General features: G+C 43.6%; 1 protein-coding gene across 1 annotated transcript in view; it reads right to left on the bottom strand.

Moving 5' to 3' along the window:
- wdr27 (WD repeat domain 27) overlaps positions 1–26,572 on the bottom strand; it is a 168,998-nt gene that overhangs the window by 109,795 nt on the left and 32,631 nt on the right. Inside the window, exons 14-21 of the mRNA XM_014180055.3 lie at positions 20,937–21,012; positions 20,124–20,195; positions 19,787–19,896; positions 19,552–19,641; positions 14,895–15,016; positions 10,486–10,622; positions 2,187–2,284; positions 798–919 (exon numbers count right to left, since the gene is read on the bottom strand). Of these exons, the coding sequence (XP_014035530.3) occupies positions 798–919; positions 2,187–2,284; positions 10,486–10,622; positions 14,895–15,016; positions 19,552–19,641; positions 19,787–19,896; positions 20,124–20,195; positions 20,937–21,012 (827 nt within the window). The remainder of the gene's footprint in view (positions 1–797; positions 920–2,186; positions 2,285–10,485; positions 10,623–14,894; positions 15,017–19,551; positions 19,642–19,786; positions 19,897–20,123; positions 20,196–20,936; positions 21,013–26,572) is intronic.

Genomic DNA, 26,572 nt, shown 5'->3' with positions numbered 1-26,572 from the left:
AGAAAAGTACTGTGTCGTGGGAGGACTGTGAAAGAGTTAAAGGCTGAGTCCTAAAAGGCACCCTATTCCTACACAGTTTGACCAGATCCCTATGAGCTTTAAGGTAAACTAATACTGCTCCTTAAATAATATAATACCCATGTCTGGTCTGCCAAGGACTACATCGTCTGACTGCAGTATGGGTGTTGCGGACGTACCAAGACAAGACGACTGTGCACTTTTCCACTCCAATCTGTCCTCCGGTAAACTTGCTTTTAGTGATGCATTACTTTTAGGATACACACTTGCAATAAATTTGCTAGCCAAACACACCAAATTCCAATCTACAGTAAAACATGGTGGCATATTACTAGGAAAGGGTTTGCTTTAATGGATTTTCAGAGTGACTTTATTGACCTATAAAGCTGTATCTTTCGAGGAACCCAGTGTGCTTTCCAGAGATGGAGGAGTGTGCCATCACAGCCCCACTGAGGGAAGGAAGTGACCTCAGACCATGAGCTTTCAGCCTTTATAGACTCCACCATGATGTGGTATTTTAAATCACTAACTCCATCCTCTCTGACCTTTCCTGAACGGAAAACCCTAGTGACATCACCTCAATCACTTCAACAGCCGACAATGTCATCTGAACTGTTCCATGTACTTCCTAGAAAAGTCATAATTCAAATACATTTTACAACATATAGGGCTGGTTCCTTGAACCCAGATTAGGCCTCCTCCTGGTAAATGTTTATGCTAGCCTATGTAGTGGTTTTCAATGTATTGTGACTGTTGTGTGCTCAGGGTTCTCTTCTTACCTTGTTCTGTGTGATGTGATGGACAGCTCTGCTGTGGGCATCAGGGAGCTGTGAGGCCACTGTCCCTGTGTTCATATCCAGCACCTGGATGGAGCGGTCAGCACCACTCACCAGCACTATGTCTGACACATACAGCTGCTAAGGAAAGTCCATTACAGTACTCAATGGGCAGTTAAGTTTCACTTTGAAACTCACATTGATCATTCTTAAAGGTGCAATCAGGAGTAGAAACAATAGCAAAGCATCCTCCCTGAGGGATGGGGCAGGAACAATGTAACCACTCTCAAAGAGCTATGGATACCATCCATGACATCAAAATTACAGTTTTAACCATGTTTTGAAGCTATGGGGTACAACAATTGAACTATGCGCATGAGGCATTTCTAAGTTATATTTTTAAAGACTCAATGGGTACATATCATCAATTTATACGTTAAAAAAATTGATGTAGCAACTGCCGATTGCCCCTTTAAGTGAAACTCCAGTAAGTTATACCACTCAGCGAGAATAAACCATTCATTTCAATATGTTTTACGAAACCATTCTGGTAACACAACCATGTCCTATCCAGCACAGCCCCAGGTCCTGCTGCTCTAGCCTATTCTGCTCAGGAAGGGCTTCAAACCTCACGTGTAGCCTCCGCTCTGCCACAGTTGATCTTGGCACTAAATCAACACGATGTCTGCATCCCAAATAGAAACATATTCCATATTTAGTGCACTACTTTTGATCAGGAGCCAGAGGGAATAGGGCGCTGTAAAGAGAATAGGGTGCCATTTGGGACACTGACAATTACTTGAATGTTTCAGGAATGTCTCCATCCTGAATGTCTCCTTGTTAAAGAGTTTTACAATATATTTATTTTCTAATAAATCCTCTGAACCCTAAAGTCCATTTATAGCAATGTTTGGAGGACTGAGTGTCGTTTTTACTGAGGTATTAAGCTGCGTTGTGCTTGGCAACGGACAAAGTAGAAAGGAAAGTAGACATCAGATGATTCTGTAAGATTTTCCACTCTCTGTGTGTTACTGTTTTATTTGTGAGTTTGCTTAGAAATGGAGACTGCTCTCTGAAGAGATTCCTTGCTGTCAGTCAGTGAATGATATGGGTTATTGTTGATCAGCACTAGTGATAAAGACTCTACAGATTATGATCCATAACCAAAAGCTTTGTAGAATTGTGTTAACAACTGTAGATTAATACTATCAAATAGTGTCACTAATATTAAGAATAAACTACTATGGTAAGTAGATATAAGGGTAGATGAATGCTTTTGGTAACGATGATCTAAGACATGAATGAACTGCTACCTCGGTTTGAGGAGAGAGTGGATAGCTGATCCTATATTTCTCAGTTACAGTGATCACTGGATTGTGTGATGAAGGATACAAGAGTAGAAGTCGTTGATGACTGACACAGCAGTGATGTCTGTTCCTGACTTTGTCTCTAAACATCTTGTCAGTTTGATGGCACTCCTCTGCTGGTACCTGAACAAGAATAAAGATAGATTTGTGCTTGGAGTTAAATCGTGGAAATTAGATATATACTGTAAGCTTCAGGTCTGGGTACTTAGTAATTAAAGTCAGATGCGGGCCCATACTCAAAAAGTGTCTCAAAATCATTGGGCATTGTGATCTAAAAAACAAAAATGATCCTGACTCAGCACTCCTACTCTGAGACTTTGAATGAATACGGGACCTGGCCTAAAAATACTGCCCTACACCCCCAATAACTGGTGTTGAACTGATGACGGCTAGCCATTATATGATACTGCAGGCAGCATGATCTGTAGAGAGAGACTCAGTCTGGAATAAATGATCATGTAGGCAGCATGCTCTGCAGAGAGAGACTCAGTCTGGAGGAAATTATAATGTAGGCAGCATGCTCTGTAGAGAGAGACTCAGTCTGGAGGAAATTATAATGTAGGCAGCATGCTCTGTAGAGAGAGACTCAGTCTGGAGGAAATTATAATGTGAGCAGCATGGTCTGTAGAGAGACTCAGTCTGGAGGAAATTATAATGTGAGCAGCATGGTCTGTAGAGAGACTCAGTCTGGAGGAAATTATAATGTAGGCAGGATGCTCTGTAGAGAGACTCAGTCTGGAGGAAATTATAATGTGAGCAGCATGCTCTGTAGAGAGAGACTCAGTCTGGAGGAAATTATAATGTGAGCAGCATGCTCTGTAGAGAGACTCAGTCTGGAGGAAATTATAATGTAGGCAGCATGCTCTGTAGAGAGACTCAGTCTGGAGGAAATTATAATGTGAGCGGCATGCTCTGTAGAGAGACTCAGTCTGGAGGAAATTATAATGTGAGCAGCATGCTCTGTAGAAAGAGACTCAGTCTGGAGGAAATTATAATGTAGGCAGCATGCTCTGCAGAGAGAGACGCAGTCTGGAGGAAATTATAATGTAGGCAGCATGCTCTGCAGAGAGAGACTCAGTCTGGAGGAAATTATAATGTAGGCAGCATGCTCTGCAGAGAGAGACTCAGTCTGGAGGAAATTATAATGTAGGCAGCATGCTCTGCAGAAAGAGACTCAGTCTGGAGGAAATTATAATGTGAGCAGCATGCTCTGTAGAGAGACTCAGTCTGGAGGAAATTATAATGTAGGCAGCATGCTCTGTAGAAAGAGACTCAGTCTGGAGGAAATTATAATGTAGGCAGCATGCTCTGTAGAGAGACTCAGTCTGGAGGAAATTATAATGTAGGCAGCATGCTCTGTAGAGAGAGACTCAGTCTGGAGGAAATTATAATGTGAGCAGCATGCTCTGTAGAGAGATTCAGTCTGGAGGAAATTATAATGTAGGCAGCATGCTTTGTGACTCAGGTGTGTGTGTGTGTGTGTGTGTGTGTGTGTGTGTGTGTGTGTGTGTGTGTGTGTGTGTGTGTGTGTGTGTGCTTCTATTACTATCCTTGTGGGTACCGGAAATCCCCAAAAGTCCCCACAAAATTATTCCTTGTGGGGACATTTCCCAGGTCCCTACAAGGACAAAGGCTATATTAGGTTTAGGGGTTAGGTTTAGGGTTAGGGTTACAATAAAGAGTTAGGTGTTAGGGTTAGGGGTTAAGGTTAGGGTTAAGCTTAGGGAAAATAGGATTTTGAATGGAAATCAATTTTAGGTCCCCAAAAGGATAGTAAAACATATGCTGTGTGTGTGTGTGTGTGTGTGTGTGTGTTTTAGTTTTTCTATCCTTGTGTGGACCAAACGTTCTCACAAGGATAGAAAAACAAGGAAAATTCAGATAAGTGGGGTCATTTCGCCAGTCCCCACAAGGAAAAAGTCTATTTTAGGCTTAGGGTTTAGGATTAGAATTAGGGTTAGAATTAGGGTTAGGAGTTAAGGTTAGGGAAAATAGGATTTTGAATGGGAATCAATAATTGTTGTTTTGTCCCCACAAGGATCAATGTCCCCTTGCTTAGTGTCTCTCGGCTAAAGTGCTGGGCATGGCTATCTCCTCGTTGGTGATCTTCTCACATGCATTCCATACCCCAGTCAGGACATGTTAACATGATAGTGTAGAATATAAACTTGTTGGTTTGATCATAAACAGGAAGTGAAGAGAGCCAACTCTTGTCCTTTGCCCTATGCATCTCTCTCTCTCTCCGAAGAATGTGTTCTCAGAAGTGATTTTCAGGAATGCAGGTAAGTATATTATTTTTCAAGATGGCATAGCAGTCAGACGTCCTTTGTCCTCCTCTTGTCGTGTCCCGTGTATATATATATATATTTTCTTCGCATATCTTTTTATATATATTTTTCTAAAAACTCAACCTCAAAATACTCTCCTGCAACCCTCCTCACCAATTAAAAAAAAAAGTATTACATCTGAAATCTACAACAGAAGCTAGCCAGAGGTTAGCCAGAAGTTGACCAGTTCACTGGCTAACGTTGGGAGTTCAGCTAGCCACAGTTGGCGGTCATCAGCTATCCCTTAGCTCGAAAAGCGATCGGCAGTTTTGTACAGCGCGACTCAGACCAGAGCATACCGGACCTATTTTCTCTCCATATCCCCGGATTTCTACCGCAGGCTCTGGACATTTACACCTGGATCTTGCAGCTAGCTAGCTGCTATCCGAGTGACTATTGGCTAACGTCGGTCCCGGAGCTAACATAAATTATTCCGGAGCTAGCCAGCTGAAGAGTTCCATCAGCCACTCCTGGGCTACAATCACCTATCCGGACCCGTTTTACTGCCGATGCGGAGCCCCATCGGGCCTTCACGACTGGACTACCGACGTTATCTGCCCGAGGGAGTTATCCAACTGGCCCCTCCGTTGCGACGTAACCTGAACGCCCATCTGCGGCCAGCTAATCGTTAGCTGTCTTATCGGCTGCTATCTGAATAGGTCTATCGGACAATTTTCTTGGGCCACTATAACTATAACTATTTTGCCAATTGGACTGGTCCCCCCTACCACACGGAACCCCACTGGTCTACAGACGGAAACGCACTAGGTGGCTAAAAACAGACCTACCCCATCTTCTGCCAGCTTGCTACCTATGGCCCGGCTAGCTGTCTGAATCTCACGGGACCCTTATGATCACTCGGCTAAGCATGCCTCTCCTTAATGTCAATATGCCTTGTCCATTGCTGTTCTGGTTAATGTTTATTGGCTTATTTCACTGTAGAGCCTCTAGCCCTGCTCATTATACCTTATCCAACCTTTCAGTTCCACCACCCACACATGCTATGACATCTTCTGGTTTCAATTATGTTTCTAGAGACAATATCTCTCTCATCATCACTCAATGCCTAGGTTTACCTCCACTGTATTCACATCCTCCCATACCTTTATCTGTACATTATACCTTGAAGCTATTTTATCGCCCCCAGAAACCTGCTACTTTTACTCTCTATTCTGGACGTCATAGATGACCAATTCTCATAGCTTTTAGCCGTAACCTTTCCTACCCCACCTCTGTTCCTCTGGTGATGTAGAGGTGAATTCAGGCCCTGCAGTGCCTAGCTCCACTCCTATTCCCCAGGCGCTCTCTTTTGATGACTTCTGTAATCGTAATAGCCTTGGTTTCATGCATGTTAACATTAGAGGCCTCCTCCCTAAGTTTGTTTTATTCACTGCTTTAGCACACTCTGCCAACCCGGATGTCCTAGCCGTGTCTGAATCCTGGCTTAGGAAGTCCACCAAAAACTCTGAAATCTTCATCCCTAACTACAACATTTTCAGACAGATAGAACGGCCAAAGGGGGCGGTGTTGCAATCTACTGCAGAGATAGCCTGCAGAGTTCTGTCCTACTATCCAGGTCTGTACCCAAACAATTTGAACTTCTACTTTTAAAAATCCATCTCTCTAAAAACAAGTCTCTCACCGTTGCCGCCTGCTATAGACCACCCTCTGCCCCCAGCTGTGTTCTGGACACCATATGTGAACTGACTGCCCCCCATCTATCTTCAGAGCTCATGCTGCTAGGTGACCTAAACTGGAACATGCTTAATACCCAGCCATCCTACAATCTAAGCTTGATGCCCTCAATCTCACACAAATGATCAATGAACAAACCAGGTACCACCCCAAAGCCGTTAACATGGGCACCCTCATAGATATCATCCTAACCAACTTGCCCTCTAAATACACCTCTGCTGTTTTCAACCAAGATCTCAGCGATCACTGCCTCATTGCCTGCATCCGTAACGGGCCAGCGGTCAAACGACCTCCACTCATCACTGTCAAACGCTCCCTGAAACATTTCAGCGAGCAAGCCTTTCTAATCGACCTGGCCCGGGTATCCTGGAAGGATATTGACCTCATCCCGTCAGTAGAGGATGCCTGGTTATTTTTTTAAATGCCTTCCTTACCATCTTAAATAAGCATGCCCCATTCAAGAAATTTAGAACCAGGAACAGATATAGCCCTTGGTTCTCTCCAGACCTGACTGCCCTTAACCAATACAAAAACATCCTGTGGCGTTCTGCATTAGCATCGAACAGCCCCCGTGATATGCAACTTTTCAGGGAAGTTAGAAACCAATATACACAGGCAGTTAGAAAAGCTAAGGCTAGCTTTTTCAAGCAGAAATTTGCTTCCTGCAACACAAACTCAAAAAAGTTCTGGGACACTGTAAAGTCCATGGAGAATAAGAACACCTCCTCCCAGCTGCCCACTGCACTGAGGATAGGAAACTCTGTCACCTCCAATATAATCCACTATAATTGAGAATTTCAATAAGGATTTTTCTACGGCTGGCCATGCTTTCCACCTGGCTAACCCTATTGCGGTCAACAGCACTGCACCCCCCACAGCTACTCGCCCAAGCCTTCCCCATTTCTCCTTCTCCCAAATCCAGTCAGCTGATGTTCTGAAAGAGCTGCAAAATCTGGACCCCTACAAATCAGCCGGGCTAGAAAATCTGGACCCTTTCTTTCTAAAATTATCTGCCGAAATTGTTGCAACCCCTATTACTAGCCTCTCTTTCATGTCGTCTGAGATTCCCAAAGATTGGAAAGCAGCTGCTGTCATCCCCCTCTTCAAAGGAGGGGATACTCTTGACCCAAACTGCTACAGACCTATATCTATCCTACCCTGCCTTTCTAAGGTTTTCGAAAGCCAAGTGAACAAACAGATTACCGACCATTTCGAATCCCACCGCACCTTCTCTGCTATGCAATCTGGTTTCAGAGCTGGTCATGGGTGCACCTCAGCCACGCTCAAGGTCCTCAACGATATCGTAACCGCCATCGATAAGAAACAATACTGTGCTGCTGTATTTATTGACCTGGCCAAGGCTTTCGACTCTGTCAATCACCACATCCTCATCGGCAGACTCAATAGCCTTGGTTTCTCAAATGATTGCCTCGCCTGGTTCACCAACTACTTCTCTGATAGAGTTCAATGTGTCAAATCGGATGGCCTGTTGTCCGGGCCTCTGGTAGTCTCTATGGGGGTGCCACAGGGTTCAATTCTTGGATCAACTCTTTTCTCTGTATACATCAATGATGTCGCTCTTGCTGCTGGTGAGTCTCTGATCCACCTCTACGCAGACGACACCATTCTGTATACTTCTGGCCCTTCTTTGGACACTGTGTTAACAACCCTCCAGACGAGCTTCAATGCCATACAACTCTCCATCCGTGGCCTCCAACTGCTGTTAAATACAAGTAAAACTAAACGCATGCTCTTCAACCGATCGCTGCCTGCACCTGCCCGCCCGTCCAGCATCACTACTCTGGACGGTTCTGACTTAGAATATGTGGACAACTACAACTACCTAGGTGTCTGGTTAGACTGTAAGCTCTCCTTCCAGACTCACATCAAACATCTCCAATCCAAAGTTAAACCTAGAATTGGCTTCCTATTTCGCAACAAAGCATCCTTCACTCATGCTGCCAAACATACCCTTGTAAGTCGCTCTGGATAAGAGCGTCTGCTAAATGACGTAAATGTAAATGTAAAACTGACCATCCTACTGATCCTCGACTTCGGCGATGTCATTTACAAAATAGCCTCCAATACCCTACTCAATAAACTGGATGCAGTCTATCACAGTGCCATCCATTTCGTCACCAAAGCCCCATATACTACCCACCACTGCGACCTGTACGCTCTCGTTGGCTGGCCCTCGCTTCAAATACTTCGCCAAACCCACTGGGTCCAGGTCATCTACAAGACCCTGCTAGGTAGTCCCCCCTTATCTCAGCTCACTGGTCACCATAGCAGCACCCACCTGTAGCACGCGCTCAAGCAGGTATATCTCTCTGGTCACCCCCAAAGCCAATTCCTCCTTTGGCCGTCTCTCCTTCCAGTTCTCTGCTGCCAATGACTGGAACGAACTACAAAAATCTCTGAAACTGGAAACACATCTCCCTCACTAGCTTTAAGCACCAGCTGTCAGAGCAGCTCACAGATCACTGCACTTGTACATAGCCCATCTATAATTTAGCCCAAACAACTACCTCTTCCCTACTGTATTTATTTATTTATTTTGCTCCGTTGCACCCCATTATTTCTATTTCTACTTTGCACTTTCTTCCACCACAAATCTACCATTCCAGTGTTTTACTTGCTATATTGTATTTACTTTGCCACCATAGCCTTTTTTGCCTTTACCTCCCTTATCTCACCTCATTTGCTCACATTGTATATAGACTTATTTTTCTACTGTATTATTGACTGTATGTTTGTTTTACTCCATGTGTAACTCTGTGTTGTTGTATGTGTCGAACTGCTTTGCTTTATCTTAGCCAGGTCGCAATTGCAAATGAGAACTTGTTCTCAACTTGCCTAACTGGTTAAATAAAGGTGAAATAAAAAAATAAATGTGACTGTGATGTGACTGTAAACTAACAATACTGGGAAAAAAAATATAAAGCAACATGCAACAATTTCAATGATTTTACTGAGTTACAGTTCATTTAAGGAAATCAGTCAATTGAAAAAAACTAAATTAGGCCCTAATCTATGGATTTCACATGACTGGGCAGGGGAGCAGCCATAGGTGAGCCTGGGAGGGCATAGGCCCACCCACATAGGTTCCTGCCTTTCTAGGGAGTTTTTCCTAGCCACCGTGCTTTCTGTTTGGGGTTTTAGGCTGGGTTTCTGTATAGCACTTTGTGACATCGGCTGATGTAAAAAGGGCTTTATAAATACATTTGATTGATTGATTGACTTGGGAGCCAGGCCCACCCACTGGGGAGCCAGGCCCAGCCAATCAGAATGAGTTTTCCCCCACAAAAGGGCTTTATTACAGACAGAAACACTCCTCAGTTTCATCAGCTGTCTGGGTGGCTGGTCTCAGACAATCCCACAGGTGAAGAAGCCAGATGTTGAGGTCCTGGACTGGCGTGGTTACATGTGGTCTGTGGTTGTGAGGCCAGTTGGCCATACTGCCAAATCCTCTAAAATGATGTTGGAGGCGGCTTATGGCAGAGAAATTAAGATTCAATTCTCTGCCAACAGCTCTGGTGGACATTCCTGCAGTCAGCATGCCAATTGCACGCTCCCTCAAAACTTCAGACATCTGTGTCATTGTGTTGTGTGACAAAACTGCACATTTTAGAGTGGCCTTTAATTGTCCCCAGCACAAGGTGCACCTGTGTAATGATCATGCTGTTTAATCTTCTTGATATCCCAGACCTGTCAGGTGGATTAACTTTCTTGGCAAAGAATAAATGCTCACTATCAGGGATTTAAACAAATTTGTGCACAAAGCTAGCTAGCTAGCTAAGCTTTTTCTGCTTATGGAACATTTCTGGAACACCTTACATGTTGCATTTATATTTTATTCACTATGAATTGTTGGGATGACGCATAAAATAAATATCTGTTGATATCCATGGTCCAAAAAACATGTACCAATAGCCTCCTCCCAGATGCAATCAAAGATTAGTGCTTCCTAGCTGAGCTATTATACATGTTACATGTTTGGTTGAAATGTACGATAGAACGATGGAGACTGAGCTCCAACACCATCTGCAGAACTGGGGCACAGTGGAGAAGATGACCAAGGACAGCCAGAAGTTGGGAACCTTTTGTTGCCCTATCCACCAGCCAGCCCAATGACAGATGAGTATGTGTTGTTCATATAATTAAAATGTGATTCCTATCATTTAAATATTGTTCCTATCATTACCTTTTAATGTCATCCTGTGTGATATCCAGCCAGGTTACAGAGGTACCGGCAACTTCTATCTATCGATCTATATACTTTTCTATCTTTCATATCCTTACCTTTTAATGTCGTCCTGTGTGTTGTCCAGGTGATACAGGTAGAGGTGTAGGGAGGGACCAGATGCCAGTAACAGGAACTTATCCAGGTAGTAGAACTGAGCCCCCCGGATGGTTTTGGAGAACTTCTCATCACCCCCCTGAAGGAAGAATAATTATAAAAGCTTACAAATTGCTTATAACAAGTTATGAAACATATCTGCAGAATGTTACCAAAAGTTTGTTTGGTTAAGTATTACCAAACCAATCACTACCTGATGAATAACTTGAGTTATCTTGCATCCGTCTCAGCTGAGGGCCAACCATTTGATGACTGTTTAATAAGGGTTATTATGATAAGGTATTTAACTTCTTATGGATCAGTGGGACGCTAGCGTCCCATCTCGACAACTTCTGGTGAAATTGCAACGCGCCAAATTCAAATTAAATTACTATAAATATTAAATTTCCATGAAATCACAAGTGCAATACATCAAAATAAAGCTTAACTTGTTGTTAATCCAGCCGCCGTGTCAGATTTCAAAAAGGCTTTACGGCGAAAGCAAACCATACGATTATCTGAGGACAGCGCTCAGCACACAAAACATTACAAACAGTTAGCAGCCAAGTAGATTAGTCACGAAAGTCAGAAATAGCAATAAAATTAATCACTTACCTTTGATGATCTTCGTATGGTTGCACTCACAAGACTCCCAGTTACACAATAAATGTTCATTTTGTTCGATAAAGTCCCTCTTTATATCCAAAAACCTGAAATTTGTTGCCGCGTTTTGTTCAGTAATCCAATGGCTCAAATGCGGTCACAAAAGGCAGACGAAAATTCCAAATAGTATCCGTAAAGTTCGTAGAAACATGTCAAACGATGTTTAGAATTAATCCTCAGGTTGTTTTTAGCCTAAATAATCGATAATATTTCAACCGGACAATAGTGTCGTCAATATAAAAGAAAAACAAGAAAGGTGCGCTCTCGGTCGCACGCAGAAAAGAGCTCCCAGGGTCCACTCACTCAATGTGGTCATTCTCCCTCATTTTTCAGAATAAAGGCCTGAAACAATGTTTAAAGACTGTTCACAATTAGTGGAAGCCATAGGGAACGGAATCTGGGTCCTATCCCTTTAAATGGTGGATAGGCTTTCATTGGAAAAACAGCCATTTCAAAATAATGGTACTTCCTGGATGGATTTCCCTCAGGTTTTTGCCTGCCATATCAGTTCTGTTATACTCACAGACATTATTGTAACAGTTTTGGAAACTTTAGAGTGTTATCCAAATCTACCAATTATATGCATATCCTAGCTTCTGGGCCTAAGTAGCAGGCAGTTTACTTTGGGCACGCTTTTCATACAAAATTCCGAATGCTGCCCCCTATCCTAAAAATTAATATAGCCTCAAATAACATTGAAACAAATATTGGAATATAATTATTGCTCTATGAGCCTCTACTTTCATGGCCTGATACCACATGTGCATTAAATAGATTTACCCTTTAATAGATGGGTTTAATAGATGGGTTTCATTCATAATAGGAGGGTTGGTTGCATTCATAAATCCCCCTCTCTCTTTCCCCCTCTCTCTTTCTCCCTTTAAAATGCTTTGTGAGGAGTTTTCCCTGGCCTCAAAGTCACTAAGACACAGGAATTTATATTTTCCATGTGGAAAAAGAGACTCATGAAAGAATATAATTTGGATTGAAGCAGAGGGAGAGGGGCTGTGTCCTTGTCAGCATGCTATGCTCTCGTTGTGGAGCAGTTATGTGGTCCTCTTTTTTTGAAGCCACACTTTTCATATCTTTGATGCTTTTATTTTGGCAGTATAGAAGTAAAGAGGTTTATAGATAGAGGAGACAGTGGGAAAGACAGACGCAGGTGGTCTTCTTGGTCGCCATATGTTAGGAGCCGGGTGTGGTTCCACTGGAACAGGCTCTGCATAATGTGGTACTCTTTAACAGAGAGAGAGGGGAAGAGAGAAGAAGAGAGGGAAAGAAAGGAGAAGAAAAGGACAGAGAAGAAAAGAGTGGGAAAGAAAGGAGAAGAAAAGGACAGAGAAGAGAAGAGTGGGGAAGAAAAGAGAAGAGAAGGAAAGAGAGGAGAATAGAGGTGAAGAGAGGGGAAGGGTGAAGTGTTTTTCAGTGCCAAAAGACAAACCAAGAGATTATAGGCCGTCATGCCTCATCAGGCGCTTAGCCCCAGGGCTTGTAGGAGCTGCAACGTTATATAGCCTATCTAATGTAACAGAAATTCCTGAAAAACCTGGGAAAGATTCTGGAATTTTGCAACCCTAATCAGAAAACCACCAACTGTGATGTGGAATGTATGACAGTTTGTTCCAACCTGAAAATAAAGTGCTGAACCAGTTCGAACCCAAGTTTGGGTTCATATAGTCCTTTTTCGTATTTTTTTAAACATGTGAAATCAACATAGATTTTTACAAAATAGCTAATGAATTTACTCAACCCATTAGCACAGATAGAGAACGCTTAAGCTATGGAACACTTAAGCTAGTTATTTACATATTTGATTGGTCAGATAAGGGGCAAATGAAAGGCGCAAATGAAATTTCACCAGTGGGGAAAGAGCAAGAGAGGGGTGGCCATGGAGGGGGCTTGGCTTGAAGCGCTGAACATCATGACATGATGTGAACTGGAATGTGTTTAGGCTTTTACTAGCATTATAACTTTACAGAATTATATACTAAACATTAGGAACAATTTTGGAACAAAAAGTTACATTTTTAACCGGTTCTCAAGATTTGAAAATAACAGTTCTGTTCCGGAACACCAGAGATCACCGTCTTTCCCAGTTCTATTCCCTGAACCAATTTCAATGCCTGATAGATAGTGGATCTTCATTACACAGACATCTTATCAACTTCATTGTGCAAAGCCATGTGCAATAATTCTTCCCCCTGCATAGTTTCCCTCCCCGAATTACATGTCTATGTTGTTGCCAAGATGCTTACTTAAACTGCTTCAGTTCACGACAAATAGATAAACTGCTAGAGTTCCTGCCAAGTCTAGGATCTCCTCATTTAGAGGAGAGATGCTGGGATGGTTAGCAGCAGCTGAGGGGAGAAAACTGCTTTGAAAAATAATCAGAATATGCTGCCAAAATGAAACGTCACAATGCGCTCTAAACCGCTCTGGAGACAAACAAACTTTGTTGCCCTGTCTCCAATTGTCAGAAGCTTCTGTCAAAACTATTAAAGCAGTCTTCGGGAAAATTGGAATTGAATTGAGACGGAATTGAAATGGAACTGATCCCCACCCTGGAAAGCATGGGGATATAAAGGAAAGACATATACAGTATTTTAAGCATTTCACACAGCCAATAAACTTTGATTTGAGTAAAATGTTCTGGGACTTCTAGGAGAGTGTGATGTCCAGTTAGGGAGTGAAGACGATCTGCACATGCTCACAGCCAACAGACAAACAGATAGACAGACGAGCAGAGTTCTGTGCAGATGTTCCCTCTAACAACATCACACAACGCCGGGCCAAGAGACACAGTATGTCATCAACCTCATTAACTAGGCTTTTACTATTCCATAAGGCTTGTCACATCATGGACACTGGAGAAACCTGAGATGGAAAGTTACTAAGCCATGATGATAGAACTATTTTGTCACATTATATACACTGAGTGTACAACACTTTTGCCCTCAGAACAGCCTTAATTTGTCAGGGCATGGACTCTACAAAGGGTCGAAAGCGTTCCACAGGGATGCTGGCCCATGTTGACTCAAATGTTTCCCGCAGTTCTGTCAAGTGGGCTGGATGTCCTTTGGGTGGTGAACCCTTCTTGATACACACGGGAAACTGTTGAGCATGAAAAAACTAGCAGCGTTGCAGTTCTTGACACATACCGGTGTGCCTGGCACCAACTACCATACCCCGTTCAAAGACACTTTAAATGTTTTGTCTTGCCCATTCACCCTATGAATGGCACACATACTCTGCCTACATGTCCACACTACCTCAACTAACCGGTGCCCCGCACATTGACTCTGTATCGGTACCCCCAGTCTATAGTCTCACTATTGTTATTTCACTGCTGCTCTTTAATTACTTCTTACTTTTATCTCTTATTCTTATCCATATTTTTTTTAAACTGCATTGTTGGTTAGGGGCTCGTAAGTAAGCATTTCACTGTAAGGTCGTATTCGGCGCATGTGACTAATAAAATTTGATATGTCTCAAGGCTTAAAAATCCTTATTTAACCTGTCTCCTCCCCTTCATCTACACTGATTGAAGAGAATTTAACAAGTGACATCAATAAGGGGTCATAGCTTTCACCTGGATTCACCTTGTCAGTATATGTCATGGAAAGAGCAGGGGTTCCTAATGTTTTGTACATTATGTATACAACTCATTTTGGGATTAATTGTGCCTTCTGTATGTATGCTGAGTGTTTACCATGGTAACGGCAGGCTCAGGACTTCCAGTGGGCCAGATGCGGAGGGTCCTGTCTTCTGAGGCACTCAACCACCACTGTCTGCTGTGACTCCAGGCCACACTACTCACTGCCTTGTCATGACCTGCAAACACATCCAGAGTTGTGCTGAGTCAGCCTGGAGTTGATGGACAAGTACAAGGAGTTGATGAAACAGCAGTAGTGAGTGAACCTGGTACCCTTTTAAGATGAAGATCACTTTATTTGTCAAATGTACACAAAGTCCAACCGAAATTTGACTTCATCTTTAACCCTACCCCTCTGAAAGACACACATACATTTTCATTGTGCTAACCCATGCTGTAATGCCATGTACTGGCTCTGATAGGTTCTCAAATGGCACCCTATTCCCTAGTCCCCTACCCTTGGCCAGAGCTTCATAACGAAACAAACAAAAGTAGTACCCTACATAAGGAATAGGGTGCCATTTTGGACGTAGCTATTGTCTTTTCCAGCAAAGTGCCAGAAACTATATTATGGCCGGCTTGGCTTAGTATTATGAAAAGAGTATTAATTAAAACCACAGTAGTGAATCTGAAACCAGAGTACTGGACAGCTAAACAGAGTGAGGGTTACAACAACATCCCCACAGACACTGACATATACTTTTATACATCCACTGCTCTTGGAACAATGTCATGCCTTTGGTCTCAGGCACAGGAGAGAACTATTATAATGACCCTCTGCCCTCTAGTGGAGCCAGTCTAACAGCACCTAACAAAGCCCTGGCCTACAGAACTGTCCTCTAGTAGAGACGGTCTAACAGCACCTAACCAAGCCCTGGCCTAGAGAACTGTCCTCTAGTGGAGCCAGTCTAACAGCACCTAATCAAGCCCTGGCCTAGAGAACTGTCCTCTAGTGGAGCCAGTCTAACAGCACCTAACAAAGCCCTGGCCTACAGAACTGTCCTCTAGTAGAGATGGTCTAACAGCACCTAACCAAGTCCTGGCCTAGAGAACTGTCCTCTAGTAGAGCCAGTCTAACAGCACCTAATCAAGCCCTGGCCAGAGAACTGTCCTCTAGTGGAGCCGGTCTAACAGCACCTAACCAAGCCCTGGCCTAGAGAACTGTCCTCTAGTGCAGCCAGTCTAACAGCACCTAACAAAGCCCTGGCCTAGAGAACTGTCCTCTAGTGCAGCCAGTCTAACAGCACCTAACAAAGCCCTGGCCTACAGAACTGTCCTCTAGTAGAGATGGTCTAACAGCACCTAATCAAGCCCTGGCCTAGAGAACTGTCCTCTAGTGGAGCCAGTCTAACAGCACCTAACCAAGCCCTGGCCTAGAGAACTGTCCTCTAGTAGAGATGGTCTAACAGCACCTAACCAAGCCCTGGCCTAGAGAACTGTCCTCTAGTAGAGATGGTCTAACAGCACCTAACCAAGCCCTGGCCTAGAGAACTGTCCTCTAGTAGAGATGGTCTAACAGCACCTAACCAAGCCCTGGCCAACAGAAACAAACATCTCTCTGGTACGAAGAACGGCGGGGGTGTATGCCTTATGATTACCGAGTCGTGGTGTGATCATAACAACATACAGGAACTCAAGTCCTTTTGTTCACCTGACCTAGAATTCCTTACAATCAAATGCCGACCGCATTATCTACCAAGAAAATTCTCTTCGATTATAATCAGTCGTGTATATCCCCCCCAAGCAGACACCTCGACGGCCCTGACAGAACTTCATTGGACTCTATGTAAACTGGAAACCACATATCCTGAGGCTGCATTTATTGTAGCTGGGGATTTTAACAAGGCTAATCTGAAAACAAGGCTCCCTAAATTTTATCAGCATATTTTATCATGTGCGACCCAGGCTGGCAAAATTCTGGATCATTGTTACTCTAACTTCGGCGACGCATACAAAGCCCTCCCTCGCCCTCCTTTCCGCAAATCTGACCACGACTCCATTTTGTTGCTCCCAGCCTATAGACAGAAACTAAAACAGGAAACACCCGTGCTCAGGTCTGTTCAACGCTGGTCCGACCAATCTGACTCCACGCATCAAGATTGCTTCGATCACGTGGACTGGGATATGTTCCGGATAGCGTCGAACAACAACATTGATGTATACGCTGACTCGGTGAGCGAGTTTATTAGCAAGTGCATCGGTGATGTTGTACCCATGGCGACTACTAAAACCTTCCCCAACCAGAAACAGTGGATTGATGGCAGCATTCGCGCAAAACTGAAAGCGCGAACCACTGCTTTTAATCGGGGCAAGGCGACCGGAAACATGACCGAATACAAACAGTGTATCTATTCCCTCCGCAAGGCAATCAAACAAGCTAAGTGTCAGTATAGAGACAAATTAGAGTCGCAATTCAACGGCTCAGACACGAGAGGTATGTGGCAGGGTCTACAGTCAATCACGGACTACAAAAAGAGTAGTCCGTGATTTTTGTTTCCAGACAAACTAAACAACTTCCTTGCTCGCTTTGAGCACAATACAGTGCCACCGACACGGCACGCTACCAAAACCTGCGGGCTCTCCTTCACTGCAGCCAACGTGAGTAAAACATTTAAACGTGTTACTGGCCCAGACGGCATCCCTAGCCGCGTCCTCAGAGCATGCGCAGACCAGCTGGCTGGTGTGCTTATGGACATATTCAATCAATCCCTATCCCAGTCTGCTGTTCCCACATGCTTCAAGAGGGCCACCATTGTTCCTGTTCCCAAGAAAGCTAAGGTAACTGAGCTAAACGACTATCGCCCCATAGCACTCACTTCCGTCATCATGTAGTGCTTTGAGAGACTAGTCAAGGATCATATCACCTCCACCCTACCTGACACCCTAGAGCCACTCCAGTTTGCTTACCGCCCCAACAGGTCCACAGACGACGCAATCACACTGCACACTGCCCTAACCCATCTGGACAAGAGTAATACCTATGTAAGAATGCTGTTCATCGACTACAGCTCAGCATTTAACACCATAGTACCCTCCAAACTCGTCATTAAGCTCGAGACCCTGGGTCTCGACCCCGCCCTGTGCAACTGGGTCCTGGACTTCCTGATGGGACGCCCCCAGGTGGTGAGGGTAGGAAACAACATCTCCACCCCGCTGATCCTAAACACCAGGGCCCCGCAAGGGTGCATTCTCAGTCCTCTCCTGTACTCCCTGTTCACCCATGACTGCGTGGCCATGCACGCCTCCAACTTAATCATCAAGTTTGCAGACAACACTACAGTGGTAGGCTTGATTACCAACAACGACGAGACGGCCTACAGGGAGGAGGTGAGGGCCCTCGGAGCGTGGTGTCAGGAAAATAACCTCACACTCAATGTCAACAAAACAAAGGAGATGATCATTGACTTCAGGAAACAGCAGAGGGAGCACACCCCTATCCACATCGACGGGACAGTAGTGGAGAAGGTGGAAAGTTTCAAGTTCCTCGGCGTACACATCACGGACAAACTGAAATGGTCCACCCACACAGACAGCGTGGTGAAGAACTTTCCACCTTCTCCACTACTGTCCCGTCGATGTGGATAGGGGGTGCTCCCTCTGCTGTTTCCTGAAGTCCATGATCATCTCCTTTGTTTTGTTGACATTGAGTGTGTAATGTAAAAGACAATGTTAACCAAACACCTTACTCACGCTCATGCCGTGGCAGAGAACCAGATAATGCTTCACCATCACCAGGATATATATTTTTTTTATCTAGATGTTAGAGGATATGGGTGGATGTTTGGATCTTCTCCTGAAGCCTTTTATCTTGAGCCTCTGGACCTGTTTCCAGTATCGTTTACGATCCCAGATGAAATAAGTAAATCATCATAGGCTAAGGCTACCCTGTATCAACAGTAAAGAAAATATCAGATAATAGTTGAGTTTAAACAGCATTCTGAAGAGTATTCACTTCATTCACACTTTATATGAAAACAGTAATGAAGCATTAAGACAAAGGCCAGCAACACTCACTCCATCAAGTTCCTAGCATACAGGCTTTAAAGGCTAAAAAATCCTGTAAGATTTCAAAGTGAATGTGACTCTGGTGCAGGTTACTATTTCCATCACGGTTAGGGAACACTGGGTCTTGGATAGCTTGGGCTGAGAACAGTGTGAAAATAAGCTAGGTAGTGATTTAGTCTGTATTCCACTAGGCTTATAAAAACAGGGTTATAAGCTCAGTTCCTCTCTTTATTTTTCAGCCATATAGTAACTAAGTTTCCCCCTAAGTAATAAAGTGGGAGAAAAAGAAAAACAATCCTCTCCATAGCGGCAGAAAAAAACATTACCAGTCAGTTGCCTGCATTCACTTCAGAGCTAGAACATCATTCTCAACATGATTGACAGGTGAGATAAACAAAAATGTGGTTCAATAAATAATAAAACAAATAGTCATCAAAAACCACACTCCGTCCTGTTCTTTGGGTTTTAAGGTTTTGACTGCTTTGCTTTTTCACTGAGACTTATTTTAAAGGAGAGTGAAAAGGAGGGAACAGGGAGGAAAAGGGAACCGTGGACCAAAACAGTCTTGAGGTAAAATAAACAGAATTTGAGAGGTCTGTCTGTCTGTCTGTCTGTCTGTCTGTCTGTCTGTCTGTCTGTCTGTCTGTCTGTCTGTCTGTCTGTCTGTCTGTCTGTCTGTCTGTCTGTCTGTCTTTTCTTGCCCCACTACCTGTGTAAACAGCTGGAGTGCCAGTGAGGGAGGACTTGTACAACAATACAGATCTGTCTCCCAGACCACACAGAATCTGCTTTCCATCTCCTGGGCAGAGAAGACAAAAAAAAATATATATATATATATATATATTAGCTTGTATGATTCTAATGATTCTTGGTAAAGCAAAAAAGGAACAAATGAAAGTATGATAAAAAGAGACAGAGACAGAGAGAGAGAGAGAGAGAGTTACCTGAGTATTGGGCACAGCAAACTGGTGTAGGGGTTTTGACTGTGCTGAGGTTAGTGTGTGGGACACTGGGTGCTGCAGTGTCTCCTGGGTAATCACTAACGAGACATCCTCTAAAATAATGCATAATTATGTTGATATTCATGTGGAAAAAATATCAAGAATTTTGTACAAAACAAAGGGCCGGATTCCCAGACTAGGACTAATCCTACTAATGGTCTAAAATGCATGTTCATTGAAGATTTTCGATTAAACTAGCTTTTAGTCCAGATCTAGACTTTGTACTGTATCTGTCTGAGAAACCGGCCCTGAATATATCTGGACATGGTGGTCTGCTTACATCTTCCTTTTGGTCTTTGTAGGTCCTGGGGTCTTCTTCTGAACATTGGTCTTGGGTGAGAACATTGTCATTCTGAAAAGCAAACATATTTATGTAAAATTGCATTTTCTTCATTTTATCAACAGCATAATATAATTGTAACCTCAACCCTGAACCCTAACACATTGGCCTTAATATTGATGCAAGAACAGGGGCGGACTGGCCATCTGGCATTTCGGGCAAATGCCAGATGGGTTGGTGAATTTTTAGCCCAGTGGGCCTGTCTAACTTAGTTTTTTTTACGCAAACTGATCATTATTTGGCTAATAATGGGGGTGGGGCCTCAAAGAAAAAAAGTTACTGGTGTATTACAAATGCAAGGGCCGATTTCTGGTCCCAGTCTGCCCCTGTGCAAGAAAACATGAAAGAGAGGGAAGAGCATTTTTTTTTTTTACTTTCCACATAAAATATGACCAAATAATAAATGAGTGCAAGACTTGGACTGGAAACTAGAACAGTGAACAGAAACTACACACCCCAGGACCAAACAAATAATCTGCATATACTTAACATTTAGAAAAATAACACCGTCTTAGTTAACACCTATGTAAAAAGACAGAAAGAAATGTAACAAAAAACATAATCTATCTAATATGAAGGCTGTTTTAATATTGTAAGGTTTTGTGTGTATTTTCTCTGTGACTTATTTCCTTGTCTCATTCTAGCTCTCTGATGTGTAACGTGCTATTCCAATGGGTTGAAAAGGACAGAAAGTCTTGCTGGTAGAACAACTCCTCAACCGTTGGACTCCCCACACACACATGCACAACCTACCGGGGGGATTGTGTGTATCCTGATGACTTGACCTGTGTGTGGAAAACTAGAGGCTGCTCCTTCACACCACGTTTCCCTGAGCCAGAGAGGGAGAGAGATAAGACATGTAGTCATTGATAGGATATGCAGAGATTTATATAAACCCTTCATTCACCAACAGTATGAAGTAGTTATATTCTACCTCATATGATCATCATTAGGATCCTACAGATGTCTCTGTCTCTGTCCTCGTGGAGTAAGGGAGGGAATGATGGTGTGTATGTGTGTGTTTGTGTGTGTGTCTGTGGGACGAAGCCCATTGCTCCTCTCCTCGCTGTCAGAACCTTCACTTCTCTGGAGTGGAGAGTGAGCTCACTTTTTCCACAGCCATTAAAACGTGTGTGGTTTTCCAAAAAAAACGTATCCTGTCGTCCACAGGCAAAATAAGGAAAAGTCAAATAGCCTCGTAAATAAGAAAAGCTATAATAACGTTACACGTTACATTTGAAAAAGGAGAGACGGTTATTTTGTGTTTTCTGGAGCATACTTTCATTGTTTTACTGTTTTAACAAAGTCCTTTGTTCTTAACTAAAACTAGAAGGCAGTTTTATGAATGTTAAAACAGTCTTTGTAAAAACTGACATACTTCCATAAAAAAGAGCTGAACTGCACCGCACTGCTTTTGGTTGCAAAGCTAGCCAAATTAATGGGAAAAACATCTAATCAACAATGGCATTATTTTCAATTAAATATGCAACTCTTCCAACTATTGTCTTTTTTCACAACTGCCACCAGTTTGACAACAAAACATTTACAACGAATACATAAAATAATAAAAGTGTGTAAAAAAAGAAATAAAGGATATTTCATGCTGAACCCCTCATATTAAACACCAACGGTATTCACCAAGTTGACGGTTTATATTTAGGATCATGTCTTACAGCTTTGTCATTCAATTTTTTTGAAAAAAATCATACTTGATTTTATAAATATATTTTACATATGATAAGGCCACACAGAGGGCCAGAGACAATTAGACACCTGCGATTATCTGAAATACCCAAAAAGGCCACAATATATTCCTTGTAAGTTACCAGAATTCTGGTAGTTTATTGGTAAACTTAGAAAGTGTCCAACCCTACTCTGGACAAGAAAAAGCATTGAGTACAATTCAAGCCTCCAAGTATTGTAAAAATGGTAGGTAGCAGTGCAGTGTGTCTATTCCGTAACATAAGCCTGCCTCTGTGTGACTGTATGGCTGCATTGAGACTGGAGGCTGGAGCGAGTCCACAATATAAGGGGATACTGTATTCCGATCCGGTGATCTAAGAAATCATATCAAATTGTATTGGTTGCGTACACATATTGTTCCGACGTTATCGCAGGTGCAGCAAATGCTTATGTTGCTAGCTCCAACAGTGCAGTAATACCTAACAATACACACAAACCCCAAAAATAAAAATAAAGAAATTAAGAAATATCGGAACGAGCAATGTCAATTTCCGGAATATAAATATATATGCATATGATGGTGTGTATACACTGTATGGACAGTATATGAAAAAAAAGGTGTGTACACAGTTATATAGGATGAGCCTTGACTAGAATACAGTATATACAGTACATATGAAGTTGGTAAAACAGTATGTAAACATTATTGACCAGTGTTCAATGACTATGTACATAGGGCAGCAGTCTATAAGGTGTAGGGTAGAGTACCAGATGGTTGCTGGCTAGTAACAGTGACTAAGTTCAGGGCAGGGTACTGGGCGGAGGCCGGCTAGTGGTGACTATTTAACAGTCTGATGGCCTAGAGATAGAAGCTGTTTTTCGGTCTCAGCTTTGATGCACCGGTCTCCACCTTCTAGATTGTAGCAGTGAACAGGCCGTGGCTTGGGTGGCTGATCTTCTTTGCTTCCTGTGACACCGGGTGCTGCAGTGTGCCCCTGGTGACATGGTGGGCTGACTGCACCACCATCTGGAGAGCCCTGCGGTTGCAGATGGTGCAATTGCCATACCAGGCGGGGATACAGCCTGACAGGATACTCTCAATTGTGCATCTGTAGAATTTCGTGAGAGTCTTAGGGCCCAAGCCAAATTTCTTCAGCCTCCTGAGGTTGAAGAGACTTTGTGTGGATTGACCATTTCAGGTTGTAAGTGATGTGCACGCAGAGGAACTTGCATCTTTTCACCCTCTCCCCGTTGATGTGGATGTCTCCTGAAGTCCACGATCAGCTCCTTCATTTTGTTGACGTTGAGGGAGAGGTGATCGTGAAGTCCACGATCACCTCCTCCCTGTAGGCTGTCTCGTCGTTGGTGGTAATCAGGCCTAACACTGTTGTGTCGTCTGCAAACTTGATGATTAAGTTGGAGATGTGTGTACCCACGCAGTCATGGATGAAGAAGGAGTACAGGAGGGGGCCGAGCACGCACCCTTGTGGGGCTCCTGTGTTGAGGATCAGCATACGGGAGGTGTCGTTACCTACCTTCGCCACCTGGGGTCGGCCCGTCAGAAATCTAGGACCAAGTTGCACAGGGCGGGGTTCAGACCCTGGGCACCGAGCTTAGTGATGAGCTTGGAGGGCACTATGGTGTTGAAGTCTGATCTGTAGTTGATGAACAGCATTCTTACATACAGTTGAAGTCGGAAGTTTACATACACCTTAGCCAAATACATATAAATTCAGTTTTTCACAATTCCTGACAATTAATCAGAGTAAAAATTCCCTGTTTAAGGTCAGTTAGGAACACCACTTTATTTTAATAACGTGAAAAAGTAAGAATAATAGTAGAGAGAGCGATTTATTTCAGCTTTAATTTCTTTCATCACATTCCCAGTGGGTCAGAAGTTTACATACACTCAATTAGTATTCGGTAGCATTGCATTTAAATTGTTTAACTTGGGTCCAACGTTTCGGGTAGCCTTCCACAAGCTTCCCACTATAAATTGGATGAATTTTGGCCCATTCCTCCTGACAGAGTTGGTGTAACCGAGTCAGGTTTGTAGGCCTCCTTGCTTGCACACGCTTTTTCAGTTCTGCTCACAAATGTTCTATGGGATTGAGGTCCGGGTGTTGTGACGGCCACTCCAATACCTTGACTTTGTTGTCCTTAAGTCATTTTGCAACAACTTTGGAAGTATGCTTGGGGTCATTGTCCATTTGGAAGACCCATTTGCGACCAAGCTTTAACTTCCTGACTGATGTCTTGAGATGTTGCTTCAATATATCCACCTAATTTTCCATCCTCATGATGCTGTCTATTTTGTGAAGTGCACCAGTCCCTCCTGCAGAAAAGCACCCCCACAACATGATGCTGCCACCCCCGTACTTCACGGTTGGGATGTTGTTCTTTGGCTTGCAAGCCTCCCCCTTTTTCCTCCAAACATAACGATGGTCATTATGGCCAAACAGTTATATTTTTGCTTCATCAGACCAGAGGACATTTCTAAAAAAAAAATACAATCTTTGTCGCCATATGCAGGCGTTTTTATGGCGTTTTTGGAGCAGTGGCTTCTTCCTTGCTGAGCGGCCTTTCAGGTTATGTCCATATAGGACTCGTTTTACTGTGGATATAGATACTTTTGTACCCGTTTCCTCCAGCATCTTCACAAGGTCCTTTGCTGTTGTTCTAAGATTGATTTGCACTTTTCGCACCAAAGTACATTAATCTCTAGGAGACAGAGCGCGTCTCCTTCCTGAGCTGTATGACGGCTGCGTGGTCCCATGGTGTTTATATTTGCGTACTATTGTTTGTACAGATGAACGTGGTACCTTCAGGCGTTTGGAAATTGCTCCCAAGGATGAACCAGACTTGTGGATGTCTACAATTTATTTTCTGAGGTCTTGGCTGATTTCTTTTGATTTTCCCATCATGTCAAGCAAAGAGGTACTGAGTTTGAAGGTAGGTCTTGAAATCCATCCACAGGTACACCTCTAATTGACTCAAATTATGTCAATTAGCCTATCAGAAGCTTCTAAAGCCATGACATAATTTTCTGGAATTTTCCAAGCTGTTTAAAGGCACAGTCAAGTAAGTGTATGTAAACTTCTGACCCACTGGAATTGTGATACAGTTGATTATAAGTGAAATAATCCATCTGTAAACAATTGTTGGAAAAATTACTTGTGTCATGCACAAAGTAGATGTCCTAACACACTTGCCAAACCTATAGTTTGTTAACAAGAAATTTGTGGAGTGGTTGAAAAATGAATTTTAATGACTCCAACCTAAGTGTATATGAACTTCCGACTTCAACTGTAGATATTCCTCTTGTCCAGATGGGGGAGGGCAATGTGCAGTGCTATGGCACATTGCCATGGATCTGTTGAAGCGGTATTCAAATTGTAGTGGGTCTAGGGTGTCAGGTAGGGTGGAGGTGATATGAAAACTAGCGTCTCAAAGCACTTCATGACTACAGAAGTGAGTGCTATGCGGCGACAGTCTTTAAGTTCAGTTACCTTTACTTTCTTGGGTACAGGAACAATGGTAGACATCTTGAAGCAAGCGGGGCAACAGACTGGGACAGGGAGGGATTGAATATGTCCGTAAACACTCCAGACATCTGGTCTGCGCATGCTCTGAGGACGCGGCTAGGGATGCCATCTGGACCGGCAGCCTTGGGAGGGTTAAAACGCTTAAATGTCCTACTCACATCAACCACGGAGAACGAGAGCTCACAGTCCCCGTGAGCGGCAGTGGCCCGCGTTAGCGGGGCTGTGTTTTCCTCAAGGTGAGCGAAGAAGGTGTTTAGCTTGTCCAGGAGCAAGGCGTCACTGTCCGCAACGTGGCTGGCTTTCCCTTTATTATAATCTGTGATTGTTTGGAGTCTCTGCCACATAGGTCTCATGTCTGAGTTATTGAATTGACTCCACTTTGTCCCTCTACTGTACTGACGTTGTGCCTGTTTTACGGTTCTCTCCTAGTATAAAGAACACAAGCTGAACGTGAAAGACAAGTGCCTGCCTGCCCGTCTGCCTGAATGCCCGCCTACCTGTCTGAATGTCTGTCTGCCTGAATAGCTGCCTGCCTGCCTGTCTGCCTTTCTGTCTGTCAGTCTTCCCATCCGTCCATGTGTCTGTCTGTCTGCCCATCTATCTGTCTGCCTGCCTTCAGGCAGTCTACCTGCCTTTCTGTATGTACATTGGTCTGTCTGTCCTTCTTTATGTGTGTCTGCCCGTCTGTCCATTCGTCCTTTGGTCTCTCTGACTGCAACACAGTACACGGACTGATTGACTGACTGAAACCGACGACAGTACACAGCTCGCCAGCTGAGGGGCAGAATAACACATTCCTCTGCTGCTGTCCTGCCTGTCTACTGATGCCCCAGTCAGACAGACAGCACATTGGTACACTTCCTCCTGTCTACACACACACACACCAGGAAGGGCCTGGAGAGAGGCCTCAGCACCACTCATTCACTCTCATAACCCCTCGCTCTTTTTCCTCTCTCCTCTCCTTTCTCCCATGTATGTCCCCCTCTATCACTTTCCTCTCTCCGGTCTACTCTTCCATATCTCTCAGTGTGGTAACTCTGAACAGTGTCCCCTTGGACTGTGTCCCTAAGCAGTGAGCCCAGGTCCTGGTGCAACATTACTCCATAAGCTACAGCCTACCCGCAAAGTACTGTATGGAATCTATAGGAAGGCAGTGGAGAA

Source organism: Salmo salar, chromosome 28, assembly GCF_965601325.2.
Source record: "Salmo salar chromosome 28, fSalSal1, whole genome shotgun sequence".
NCBI classification, from domain to species: domain Eukaryota; kingdom Metazoa; phylum Chordata; class Actinopteri; order Salmoniformes; family Salmonidae; genus Salmo; species Salmo salar.
This window is presented reverse-complemented; position numbering and strand designations above follow the sequence as displayed.